Here is a 14,067-nt window from a genome sequence, read left to right on the forward strand (position 1 = left end):
TGTTTCAAAATCCCATAGGAATCCAATAAGTATGGCATTCAATTCCTAAGTTTTTCCTATTCCTCTGTTTTCTGAATCCTGCGATTCAAAGGGGCCCTTACTTGCAACTTGGTAGCCTAAGGGAATGTAGCGCTCTCGTGCACTGATATTCACATATGTTATCTGTGGACGCTGGTTTCGTATCGCCTTTGCAGGAAGAAAATAAGTTAGGACCTCGGTCCTTCCACCTAATGGAAAAGACTTTGTTTTCTAATTGATATGTGTGTCCACACGAATCTTGGAGCACTCATCGCTTACCTCAGCTCAAGTCCTCAACTTCGCCCCTCTTTTCTCCTCTCCACTTCCCGCCTCCCTTCCTTGTCAGAGGCCCAATTGTTGGGACTTTGGAGTATTACGTTTCACGCGCAAGAGGTATCGAGCTCGTTCACCCAACTTTTATCTCTCTCTCCTTTCCACTTGAACCACTTCCACTACTTCCCTTCCTCTCTTTTTCTTTCAGGTGGGAAGTCTAATCTTTGATTAGAGCTTGATGCGCAGCAATGATGTCGGCGGTGGTAGAGAGCTCTTCCATTCGTCGGGGCATGAGTTGTCAACCTTAATAGCTTCCCTAGCAAGGAGCGCATGTACCGACATGGGTGCCGGTTGGGCGTCGCGGCATGCTGCTTCTACACCACGTGTCTTCCCACACAGCAATAGGAAGGAGAAGGCGGCAAGGGAGCTTCTGGTCAAGGAGAACTGAGGAATGGAGATGGGGAGATGAGGGGAAAAGTTAAGCACTTGAGTTGGAGGTAGAAGGTCAATGCTCCAAGATTCGTGTAGACACGTGGCAATTAGGAAGCGTGGTCTTTTCATCGGAGCAGAGCACCGAGGTCCTGCCCATTTTTTTTCCACCTTTGTAGGAGTAGGAATTACTGTACTAGTAATAGTTTTATCATGCACAGAAATGCAATATATCAATGGGACCATAAGAATTGTTCTAGACTGTTTAGAGGACTGATATTATTTTTCTTTCATGATATAACCACTTTACTGTAGATTTTGTAGAATTCCAATGTACATCCAGATTTTGTAAAACTCCAATGTACATCCTGTTATTTGAGAATTTTGTCTTAGTTATCCCACGACAATTCGCATTTCTGCACCAAACCTCTCCAATCCTCTTCACCTATCTCCATCCTACTTCATTTATGTATCTTCTCCTTCCTCATATGAGTCAAGCTCGCTCCCTATCTCATATTCGGTAGTTTAAGGGTGTGTTCTTACCCTAGGTTTTCCAACTCATCTCCATCGTTTTCTGCGTGCACGCTTTTCAAACTGCTAAACGGTGCGTTTTTTTGCAAAAAGTTTCTATACAAAAGTTGTTTTAAAAAATCATACTGATCCATTTTTTTTAAAAAAATAGCTAATACTTAATCATTTACGCGCTAATGGACCGTTCCATTTTCCGTGCGCATGTTTCGGTTGGGAACACGCTGGAGCAAACACAGCCTAATATTGGTATATAATTAAGGAAATTTCGGCTCGTACAAATTGGTTTGTGCGTTAGCACGCTCTTGATCAGAAATTGCCTTTGGCATGATTACAAAAGTGCAAGCATCTGACCTGAATATACGATGCTTGAACTGCCGATGATGCGACTGGGAAATTAGGGTGGTACAAGAGCGTGCAGAGAAATAGCGAGCCATTTTGGATAGGGAGTACCCAAAAAAAAAAGGAAATTGATGGAGACGCTTCCATGCATGGCTACAATTCAGGTTTCAACCATGTTATCTGTGATGTTGAAATCCTGTTTTTAACTAGTATTCTCAGTTAGTTTAGTTCGCTGCAGATACATTTGTATTTTTGTTAGCTGTGTGCAGGAATTGAAATGGAACCTCCTCCATCTATGACTGCCTTCCTCTGTTTGAGTGTATTCTATGGCACTAAAAGAACTTCAAGAAAACAGCATTTCCCTGTCTTTGAAAAGAAAAGTCCACGTCATGGTTACCCTATGATAGTCTTAACCAATGGACTAACTTACATGGCAAGTCACATGCTGTATCATGGAAGCATCCACCTAACTGAATTCATAGTGTATAGAATGCACAGAGAGTTACGTAGGGAATGGGCAAGGGGAGCCAGCAAGGGGTGTTTAAGATGGGGCTAAAACTTTTTAGCCCATGTCACATCGGATGTTTGGACGCTAATTTAGAGTATTAAACATGGACTAATAAAAAAACTAATTTCATAATGAGAGCTAATCCGCGAGACGAGTTTTTTAAGCCTAATTAATCCATAATTATCAAAAGTTTACTGTAGCATCATATTGTCAAAATCATGGCGTAATTAGACTCAAAAGATTCGTCTCGCGAATTAGTCCAAACTTATGGAATGGGTTTTGTAATTAGTATATGTTTAATACTCCAAATTAGTGTCCAAACATCCGATGTGATAGGGACTTAGAATAAGTCCCTGGAAACCAAACAGCCTCTGAACTAGTAGAATATAATAGCTGGACCACTAGATAGGCCGTTTGTTAACTGTTATACATAGGCCGTGTTTAATAGTTCATATGCCAATTTTTTTTACGTATACAGACACACATTTAAAGTATTAAATGTAGACTAATAATAAAATAAATTACAGATTCCGCCTGTAAACTGTGAGACAAATTTATTAAGCCTAATTAATCCATCATTAGCAAATATTTACTGTAGCATCACATTATCAAATCATAGCGTAATTAGGCTCAAAAGATTCATCTCGTAATTTACATGCAAGCTGTGCAATTAATTTTTTTTCGTCCACATTTAATGCTCTATGTATGTGTCCAAACATTTGATGTGACATAAATTTTGGAAGTTTGAAGGAAACTAAGTGTGTGTTTTAGTTCATGCTAAAATTGGAAGTTTGATTGAAATTGGAACGATGTGACGGAAAAGTTGGAAGTTTGTGTGTGTAGGGAAGTTTTGATGTGATAGAAAAGTTGGAAGTTTGAAGAAAAAGTTAGAAACTAAACCTTGCCTAAACACGGCCATACTCATCAATCCATCTTGGGCCAAGTTTAGTTCCCAACTTTTTCTTCAAACTTCCAACTTTTCCATCACATCAAAGGTTGTGTTTAGTTCACACCAAAATTAAAAGTTTGGTTGAAATTGGAACGATGTGACGGAAAAGTTGGAAGTTTATATGTGTAGAAAAGTTTTGATGTGATAGAAAAGTTGGAAGTTTGAAAAAAAACTTTGGAACTTGTTAAAGTTAGTCGATATAGCGGAACAACGACTAACCTTCCCGATCGCTTCAGTCATTGATCACCTAAGACATGTGTTGATACGAAAAACACACACTGGCCTGGGAGATCTGCTTAGCTTCAGTGCAGGTTGCTGAGATGCGGGCGTGCCAGTTAGTTTGATCCTGCAACTGACAAGATATTCAAATAATAGATCAATGAGCCGATCGGCTGACAAGCCGATGGAGCAATCTCAGCCGATGCCGATACCAGCCGATAGCGATAGGGTTTTGATCAATCGGCTATATGTTCAACGTAGATAATGATATAAAGGCAATTGACTGATGATAATATAATATAGCAATATAATCCAGTAGAAACCAATCAGCTAACAATATGATGTAAATAATGATATAAAGGCGATCGGCTGATGATGATAAATAACAATAATATAGCAATATCATCCAGTGGAAACCAATCGGCTAATAATGATATGATAGATAAACATCAATCCAAAGGTTAAAGCATACATCGGCTGTAGGTCGATTGTCATAAAATCCACAAGATTAGATTAAATAGTGAAACCTTTGTTCCGATCAGCTAAATCCAACTTATATGTATATGCAATCCTTACAAGCCGATGCAACGTACAGATAACTTATCGGCTAGCACCCCGATAAAATATTAGCATGAACCTATCGGCTTAACAAGACTTATATTATCAACAACAATATAGTAGGTCGAACCTAACTGATGCAGCACGAGATTGTATATGATAATCTAATACTCGATGAGCCGATAGATCTATCTAATGTGATGGATATAACAAATCTATTTAGAACAGCACTGTGATCGTAGAGATATATCAGCTAAGACAGAAGATCGAACCTACCTAACCAAGACAGTCCCAACTAAACCGATGTGTCTCTAAACATAATGCAATTAGAGATAGAATTGAGATATCAGGTAGGCGGATATATTAACCAAACCAGAGCGATCCAAGAGATCGAAGCGATGCAGCCTTGAACAACACCAATATAGCCGACAGATTCACCAGGGCCGACGGAACGTAGGACTTACCCCTTCGCCAGAGATCGAAAACCGATGCAGCCCCGCGTCAGGTGCCAAGTTCCGTCGGATGATAAGTAAAAACCTCGGGAAAGAGGGTGGCAATGCGCCAAGAGCAGTTGTATTGATCTGTGTGATAAATTACATAGACCCCAGGTGTACATATTTATACCCATGGATTGATACAAGTCCTTGTCGGACAAGAAAGAAACTTTCCTAAAGATAAAAGAAAAACATAAAGTCCTTATCGGACACTAAACACACTTTCCTAAAGATAAAAGGAAACTAACAAACTATTCCTAATTAATAGATAAACTGCCATGCCGCATCTTTCTTGAACTCGGACTCTTCTGGATAAATTCCCCTTAGTTGATCCGACTCCATCGAGAACACGGTTCCTGGCGATTTGACGACTCCCATTGGCTGATTCCATAACTCTGAAGCCGATACTGACTCTAAACTGATGATGACTTTGGGCTTACCAAATTTCGTCGTTAACAACATGCCAGATGACGACATAGGAACACACGATATTTGTTAACGAGGTTCAGCCGAAGCATACATCCCCGGGGCTTTGATTATGGGCGCTCCTCCCCAACCAATATAGCTCCTAGCCGCTACGAGTCTATGGCCTCGCCGCCATCCTCTCCCTGCATGTCTACGATATATTGTAGTCGCCATAGTTACATTGTGGTGCCCCCCTCTCTATTTAAGAGAGATGACGGGTTACAGAGTTCGACTCTAACTCCACCCTCTAACACCTATTACAACTCCAAGTCCAACTGTAACCAAATAGGACTAGTATATTCGACACCTATTCTAATAGAACTAAACACGGCGAAAATTTTCCTACACACATAAACTTTCAACTTTTTTCTTCAAACTTCCAATTTTAGTCAAACTTCCAATTTTGACGTGGAACTAAACACAACCTTGGTACAAATCATCATGCAGGGGCATGAAAACTTCCATTTTTTTTCTTGGGAGTGTCAGTCACTTTTCTCATCCCTTGGATGACAATCCAATGGCTCTTATCATTCCCACTATTAATTATTCAAAAGAAAATCCTTTATTTTCACAAATAAAAGATTAAACAAAAAATTGCACTGACCTAACATGGAATAAATTATCAAGTTATAAATAAATACATGTAAAAGTATCCAACTTGGATAAACATAAATCTACAACGACAAAATCAGGGCTAGAATGAACAAAACTTGCAGAATGCATAGCACTAAATTAAATTTAGTGTAGGCTTAGCAATATGTATGTCGAGGGATGATCCTCTCTAGCGGGAGGTCGTGAGACCCCCCTTTCATGAGTTCGGCCGGGGGAAGAAGCTCGCCTCTAGAAACCACGTATCCGTCCCTAAGGCTACTAGCTAGCTCGCACACAATCAAATTATACAGGTTCGGGCCGCTGAGAGGCGTAATACCCTACTCTTGTGTTTGGGATTTAGATTGAGAGTTACAAGGGTTCCTAAACTCGGGAGAACACTCTTCTCCTAGAGCTCAAGTTCTTTGAGGGTCGTCCCCTCTCTCGGTGGGCAAGGTCCTCCTTTTATACCTCAAGGGGATACCACATGCACCGCCTCTACCTACTCTTCTTTCGGGTGGGGACCCACCCTATCTTGACTGGAACTCGACCCGTGCCTTCGCCTGGAAGCTAAGCCACAGCTTGTCCTTGAGTGGGGCCTAACGCCGTCCCTCACCTGACACGGGGGACAACCCTGTCATTCCCTCATTAATAGGTGAAGACTTGTGGTGGCCGCCGTCCGAATGACCCTCCGATAGGACGGGTCATACCTACCTCCACTCTGCCGGAAGCAGACGCGACGTGGGAGCACGGTTGTCGGTCCAATCAGACGTGACCGGCGTCAAGCCGGTCACAGACCGGTCATTCTTGACTATGGCGCGTCAGCTTAGCACGTCGCACGTCTGCCTCATTGCATTAAATGCGACAGGGGGTAGTTGGGGCGTTGCGCTCATTAAAGGAGGCTCAGCCTGGGCCCCCTCCTCGCTCGCTCCCCCCACCAAATGGCGGCTGGGCGAGGGCCTCGGGGCAAAGCGGTGCAAGGGCCCGAGGGGCATGACGTGGCACCCCGAGGCCTCGACCCCCCGGCCGCTCCTGCGGTTCGCGGACTGCGGGGACAGGACTAGGCTGTAGGGACACATGGCAGGATGGGAAGGTAGATTCCCCACACTTCGCATACCCCCGGGCCTATATCTCCGACAATGTAGTTTTAGCCAACTGAAAAACTATGACCCTATTCTTTTCTTCAACTAAAGTTGGATAAAATTATATAAATTTCCATGCCCCTGAAATGCAGCGGAAACCCTTCTTTCTTCTACATATCCACATGCATTTTCCCTTGTCAGTGAGAATAACACCTCAAATCAGAGCTGGGCACCTTCAAAGTGCGAGAACTCCGGTTGGCTGCTATTGCAAAAAAAAGAGATTTGGATGGCCGATAAGCTGCAAATTAGACAATGGCTCAACAATCACTTCTGTCAATTCTACTATTGGAACTTGAAAAGTATGCAACACCGCTGTAAAGACTGTAATGTCGTGCGGCAAATGTGGGAATGAACTTTACAAGGAGTAAGACATGACATCACAAACACGCATGGCAAAGATGATACATTGGTGAATTGGTGGATTAGGCGAACATCACAAGGAGAAAAGCATAAAACGTAGATCATGAAATCAATTCATATGCTAGTGACTTGAGGGATATGATGTGAGCGGAATAAAAGAGTACCACACCTATTGACCCAAGACCATCGATGAAATCAGGGTGTGTAGCATGTGTGTCTATAAAGATATCACAAGAATATCCATTAGATAAAAACTGCTCGACGTGTATTTTTCTCTCTTTGTTCCTGTGTTGTTGGGTCCATCCTTCTTTCAACAACGCTAATTTCTGAACGGATAAATGCATTTTTCGTTGTTTTCTACGGTAAAACCACAGGCGGGTATAGGATTTGTGCAAAGAAAAGATCAGAGGTGGATCATGACATAATAAGGAGGTGCTAGTATACCTGCATATTACGTGGTGGTCGTTGGCGCTTCCGCCAAATTGGAGACCGAGGACCCCACACCGCGCCACCACCTCAAAAAGAGAATTTCTTTTCGAGAAGTAAAACGAAATAATAAAATAAAGAAAAGGAAAGGAAAATACACGTAGTACAAACGAGCCAGCGGCGAGGGCGAGGCGAGTTTATCTAGCCAGCGGCGGCCCACCGCCCAATCTCTCTCTCTCTCTCCTCCTCGGCCGCGTAAAACACCTCCCACCGCCTCCTCCACCCCCTCCTCCCCCCGCAGAGCCGAAACCCTAACTCCGCCGATCTCTCCAGGTGCCCAAGGGGAGGGAGGGGATGGCGGCGGCACCGGGGGCGGGAGGGCAGGGCGGCGGCGGGATGGACGCCGTCCTCCTCGACGATATCATCCGCCGCCTGCTCGAGGTGCGGACGGCGCGCCCGGGGAAGCAGGTGCAGCTCTCCGAGTCGGAGATCCGCCAGCTCTGCACTGTATCCCGAGAAATCTTCCTCAGCCAGCCCAATCTCCTCGAGCTCGAGGCGCCCATCAAGATCTGCGGTACGTGCTCGCCCCCCCCCCCCCCCCCCCCCAACCCTCTCCCGCCGTCGTGTAGATCTGCTTTGGCCGCGCGGCCGAAAGCTGGTGTGTTGTGGGGGGAGACTGCTTCTCTGTGTCGCGGCCTTGAACAAGGCTAGCATCAATCTGTCTCTCTTGGAAAGTATGGTCAAGGGCGTTATCTATTTTTTTTGCAACTTTTTTCTCGATTGTAGTTCTCGTGAGGTAGATTTTTATTGAACAGGTTGTTTCGTGAACATTTTCAAAACGAGCACATTCACAAGGGCTGAGTGAGATTTCCTTTAATTCTGACTGTGTTATTTCAAATTTTATTAGTTCGCTTGATATTTTAATTTTCGGTATTGTTCGTGTGCACAGCAGCTTCTATTGTCTAGCGCCATCTGATTCTACTAGATAATTAAACCTATCTGTCCTGACAACTGTTCGTCCATAGATGATTTGTAACAACATCTAGTTAGGCACGGCAGAGTGTAGATAGGGTCATGTTGAATTGTTTTCTCCTGATGACACTGATTAATGATGAAACGTCAACCACTTTGTACATGCCAATTTGAAAATGACTTCAAGTTTGTTGACTTGATTTTCTGTGGTCAGTGAGTTAATAGTAAATGTGGGCAGCTGTAACCACTTCCAGGTTTGCAGCCGTATTGAAATTCCCAACCATGAATTCGTAATTCTGCAGTAGTTTCCTTAGCAATATGATCTACTGAGCATTTGCTCATTGAGAACACCAGTTGGTAGACTATTTATTTGCTACTTTCATGTATTGTTAGTATTTTTATCCTCTGCTGTTGAATTGCTGGCATTGCATCATATTCGGTGAAACATTGTAATCATGAAAATGAGATTATCTATATTAGCGGTAGCACTAATCATCCCGTAAGGTAGTGCCTCCTTTTCCGTTCCCAGCAACCATCCTGTTTTTTTTTTTCTGTTCCTGTCCCTCCACTTCGGCATCCCCTCTCCCGTGATCCTGTCTTTTATCTGAATAAAAAGTTACTATCCTGGTATCCCCTGCCGCCCTCCTGCTTTTTAAGTCCGTCCACTTCTGCATCTCTCTCTGGTCCGAGTAAAATAATTACAACTTTGAGATTTATTCTTTTTTTTTTATAAAAAATACTGTATGTTATCTGAGTAAAAAAATACTTCTATAAGTTCAATTAAAAAACCCACTCCCTATTAAGGTGGATCAGTGGTAAAAGAAATTATACACATTCGTCTTGTCTTTGCGTTTAGGTTCATTAGTGATGTTGTGATTAGTAACATATTTACTCCGATCTTCCGGACAACAAAAAAAAAGACGAGTAAATCTTACACCGACGGCTAACCTCACCATAGTAGTGTCCTTGGCTGCAGATCTCCCAGGAGGGGCCAGTTTCCTCCCTGCTCCTCCCGCTGACGGAGATGGAGGAGCTTGGCGAGGTCGGTGGAGTAGGGAAGCACGAGAGGAGCAGATAGCACGGATTGCGTTGATTGCGCAGATCTGTCGCTGATGGCCTCGTCCTTGACCCAACCTCCACCTTGGGCTTTGCTTGCGTTGGAACCTCTGCCTCGCTTCCAATCTGTAGCACACTGCCACAGTCGCCATCGATTTGCAGTTGATCTCCGCCGTGGAAGCACCGCTTGCCAAGGGGTGGGGATATGGTTATGGTGCGCTAGTAAACTCACTATGTCCCAAAATATAGCAAGTTTTAGCTATGAATCTGGACAACCACTTGTCCAAATTCATAGCTAAGAGTTGTTATATTTTGGGATGGAGGTAGTAGCGGAATGGAACGGATAAGTGGGAGAGCATGGTGTGGCGTAGTGTGTGACGAGGGTATTGGAGGCATGCTACATGAGCTAAATAGGGTGCTAATGCTCTGTGCAGTAATTCTCCTAAATTAGAGTGAATTTCATAAACTGCAATTAATTTATCAAAACCATTGCTTTTCTACAACTTTAGATGGGTATTTCACACAATAGCAAACGATTTATCACAAAACCGCACCTTTAGCCCCCCTTTGTGTGTATGACAGGTGCGACTAAAACTTGCCAGGCAAATAAAATTGCAGTTTTCTGATAAAATCGTACACTATTGTTGCAATTCTCTGAAGTGTCTAGATAAAGTTGCAGTAAATTGATAATTTTGACAAAATAGTTGCAGTTATCTGAAATTTACTCTTTTATATTATCTACTACAGCACCTGTTTGTGTTGTATTCATCTAAAAAAAGGGTTGTGTTTATTGGAGTCCAAAATAATGTTGAGCTCATTTCTACTTAGCGCCTTCTTGGGGAGTTTCAATCTGTAGTGAGCCTGTAAATTTGTAGCTGGTGGCTCTAAGGTGTGTATTTAACTTTTTTTTTCACTTGTCATTTGGTATCCAGGTGACATCCATGGTCAGTACAGTGACCTTCTAAGGCTTTTTGAGTATGGTGGTTTTCCCCCAGAAGCCAATTATCTATTCTTAGGTGATTATGTTGATCGAGGCAAACAAAGTTTGGAAACAATATGCCTCCTCCTTGCATACAAAATCAAGTACCCGGAGAATTTTTTTCTTCTCAGAGGCAATCATGAGTGTGCATCAATAAACAGGATATATGGATTTTATGATGAATGCAAACGCCGATTTAATGTGCGTCTATGGAAGGTCTTCACTGATTGTTTTAACTGTCTCCCTGTGGCTGCGCTAATTGATGATAAAATATTATGCATGCATGGTGGCCTCTCTCCTGATCTGACACATTTAGATGAGATAAAGAGCTTGCCCCGTCCTACTGATGTACCGGATACAGGTCTGCTATGTGACCTACTTTGGTCAGATCCAGGAAAAGACGTTCAAGGTTGGGGCATGAATGATAGGGGGGTCTCATACACTTTTGGTGCTGACAAAGTTTCAGAATTCCTGGAAAAACATGACCTTGATCTTATTTGCCGGGCACATCAGGTACAATTTTAATGCAACATCTTTTCCTTTCAGTATTTTTTTTGGTCAACTGAGGTGATCATATTTATATTTCATGTGATGTCAGGTTGTTGAGGATGGATATGAGTTCTTTGCCGACAGACAACTTGTCACCATATTCTCAGCTCCAAACTATTGTGGTGAATTTGATAATGCAGGTGCAATGATGAGTGTTGATGAAACTTTGATGTGTTCTTTTCAAATTCTTAAACCTGCTGAGAGAAAAGGCAAATTTATGGCATCAAACAAAATGTGAAATGGTGAAGCCCATTTCGCTCATAGCGACTCTGAGGTCAGTTGCATTACCTTGTTCCATAAGTTTGCCATATAGTTTGTGTGGCTTGAAAATGTAACATGTTTACTGTGTGCTGCATTTAACTATTCACTTGAAAAGTTTTAAAATGTATGGTGTATTTGCTCTATGTTTGATGTAGTAATGTGTATCATAACTTACAACTAAATTTTATTTTATAAGTATGTTAAGTTCTTAGTTTTTCTTATAGTTTGTTGTATGTGTTGGCCTTGATATTTCTCTCCGGAGTAAAATTGGCTCTACCTTATAGGCCATACCTGTATCAGAATTTTATCCCAGTAGCATATGGTACACAAAAAAAAAGCTACCTGTCCATGGAGAGTAAAAGAATTGATTAGGTGCTTTGTTCTCCATTGCTGATGTTATGCAGGTAGGAATACAAAATAGATCCCTAGTCGCCTCCGCGCAAATCTATTTTGTATGTATTACACTAGTTGAGTAGTCATTATCTTTTGAGTAGTCGTTAGTACTCCCTTCAGTCGCAAAAACATATAATGTATTATTCATGATTATACTTTGTTTTGGAAAATTGCTAGCAGAAAATTACTTGTTCTACACTAAGCAATATAATAGTGCAATATAATAGTATTGCTAGTGTTTTTTCACCAATAACATTTTCCAGAATAAAATCCTTCAATTGTATTGTGCACAATCTTGTGGAGTACTCCCTCTGTCTCATAAAAAACCAACCTAGTACCGGATGTGACACATCCTATTACTACGAATCTGGACATATGTCGTACTAGAATATGTCACATCCGGTCCTAGATTCATTTTTTATGGGATGGAGGGAGTAAGCAGAAAGACTATGCTGGTCACCTTGTTGACAATCGCCATACCAGGTCAAGTTCATAGTGCCTACTTTGAGTTACAAATTGTAACCTTGGAATTTCATTAGGTTATTGGTTTGGTTCACCAGCAGGTGTTATGCACTCAGTGAATATGAATAGAATAATTTAGGAGCCCTTCAGACGATACAGTTGTTAATTTATGGTTTTTTATTTAAAAAACACTATTTTTTGTCCTTTTGATATAATTATTGATTGAAATAATCTTATCTGGGCCTGTAACTGTGAGTTGTGACATCATAGTTGGAAACATAATTTGGCAATATAATGTGTGGAGAGAAACAACTGCAAATCGGGCCCACCACCAATTTTGGGAGAATATTTCACATATACAACCAGAACTCATTTGCAAGAGCCTAGCTCATCATGTAAGTAGGCTGGTGCAGTCGTACGGCAAATGTTCTGCTTGTGTTAGGCAGATAATCAACCATCACAAATGTTCTGCTCGTGTTAGTCAGATATGATACTGCAAACATCATTTTATGGTTTCAGCTGGTTGGCGCTTAATTATGATCATGTCTACTGTAGGCTGTCCTGTGGATGCATCTAGACATCAACGTGCAGGCGTTAGGCTTGAAGCAACATTGGGCTAATTCTACCGGAGAAGCCAAATAATATCATATCTAACAGTTGGTCTGGAAGGTTACTCTTCATGGCAAGTGCCAATTTTTTTTCCATTTTCTGTTATGATGCGTGAAACTATCTTGTAGATGTAGATATATTGATTATGGAAGGATGAAGTTGCCAATTGACCTGAGGCGGTTTCCTTCTGCAGCCAGGAAAAATCTGAATATGGAGTTTCTGTTTGGTAGTTTCACTATTTAAAAGCACATGTATCACTTGTATGGAGGTAACAACTTTACTTATGCAAGCCCGTGTTTTCTGTTGCTTGTAAGCAAAATTGGATGAGTTTTTATCTTGTTTTCTATAGCGTGCTAATATTGCCAATGGCAACAATTTGCGAACTGCAATTCTAGAATGTACTGGATGATTGAACCTTTAAGCATTTGCGAACTGCAATTCTAGAATCTAGAAGTCCTCTGGAAAGGCTAATGAATGGTTTATCCTGTAAACTGGACCAGCTTGACAGGTGCTGCGTGATCTACATTGTATACTTATTTTGTTATGGTGTTTCCTTCCATGTGTCCCACTCAATGTTTAAACAGCAAACGTGGGTGAGCCTTGCATCTGTCGTGGGAGGCTGGGTGGTGATTTCTTTGCCAGACTCCAGATTCTTATGCCAGCTATACCATGATGCACGTGTCTTCACCTGTCAAATTCTGCCCGTATGGAGTGTCACTTTACCTAAAATGAGAATAAATAAAAGCCACTAGTACGTTGTATACTACTCCCTCCGTCCAAAAAGAAAAAAAAGACAATCCCTCCGTCCAAAAAGAAAAAAAGACAACCTTTAGGTTTATGTGTTCAGCGTTTGATCGTCTGTCTTATTTAAAAAAAATTAAAAAGACAAGTCACGTATAAAGTATTAATTATGTTCTATCATCTAACAACAATAAAACACTAATTATAAAAAAATTTCATATTAGACGAACAGTTAAACGTTAGACACAGAAACCCAGGGTTTTTCTTTTTTTGGACGGAGAGAGTACTCTCCAACGGAGATTTTAGGGAGACAGTACAATCCAACTAATCCTTTATATTTTTGGGATGGTGGGAGTAATAAACTGAGATGTAGCTGCTCACCATCCATACCTGCATAGTATCATCTTCGTACCTAGGATTACCTCCATCCCCAAATAACAAAGGACAATAAGTTTATGTACGTGAATGTGGACATAATGAGTTTATTTATTTCGAAACGGAAGGAGTATTAAATCATCGAAAGTGCTATGACAAAAGATGTGCGATATCAGCCATTACGAACAACACCAAACCGGTACTAGATTTGATACTTGTTTGTACCAAATCCGATACACATAGGCCTTGTAACCTATGATCCGATACATATGAATATCAAATCTGGTACCAATAGGTATCAGAATTGGAAGATTTGGTACCCTATGAATATCTATCTATGGGCTTGTTCGGCTGCCCTATACCACGGCTGT

At 41.6% G+C, this 14,067-nt stretch overlaps 1 protein-coding gene across 2 annotated transcripts; it reads left to right on the top strand.

Moving 5' to 3' along the window:
- The first annotated feature begins 7,531 nt into the window (after positions 1–7,531).
- Positions 7,532–12,969, top strand: LOC127766763 (serine/threonine-protein phosphatase PP1). 2 transcript variants are annotated; one of them, XR_008016288.1, is made up of 5 exons: positions 7,532–7,873; positions 10,260–10,819; positions 10,905–11,129; positions 12,527–12,657; positions 12,778–12,969. XR_008016288.1 is itself a non-coding variant. In XM_052291902.1 (4 exons), exons 1-3 carry the CDS (start codon positions 7,654–7,656, stop codon positions 11,091–11,093), a joined length of 969 nt encoding a protein of 322 aa, XP_052147862.1. In that variant the 5' UTR covers positions 7,532–7,653; the 3' UTR covers positions 11,094–11,129; positions 12,527–12,969. The 2 variants fall into 2 exon arrangements, 1 of the variants encoding a protein (XP_052147862.1); XM_052291902.1 differs by having other exon boundaries at positions 12,527–12,969.
- Positions 12,970–14,067: the final 1,098 nt, after the last annotated feature.

Source organism: Oryza glaberrima, chromosome 3 (genome assembly GCF_000147395.1).
Source record: "Oryza glaberrima chromosome 3, OglaRS2, whole genome shotgun sequence".
Classification (NCBI taxonomy): Eukaryota; Viridiplantae; Streptophyta; class Magnoliopsida; order Poales; family Poaceae; genus Oryza; species Oryza glaberrima.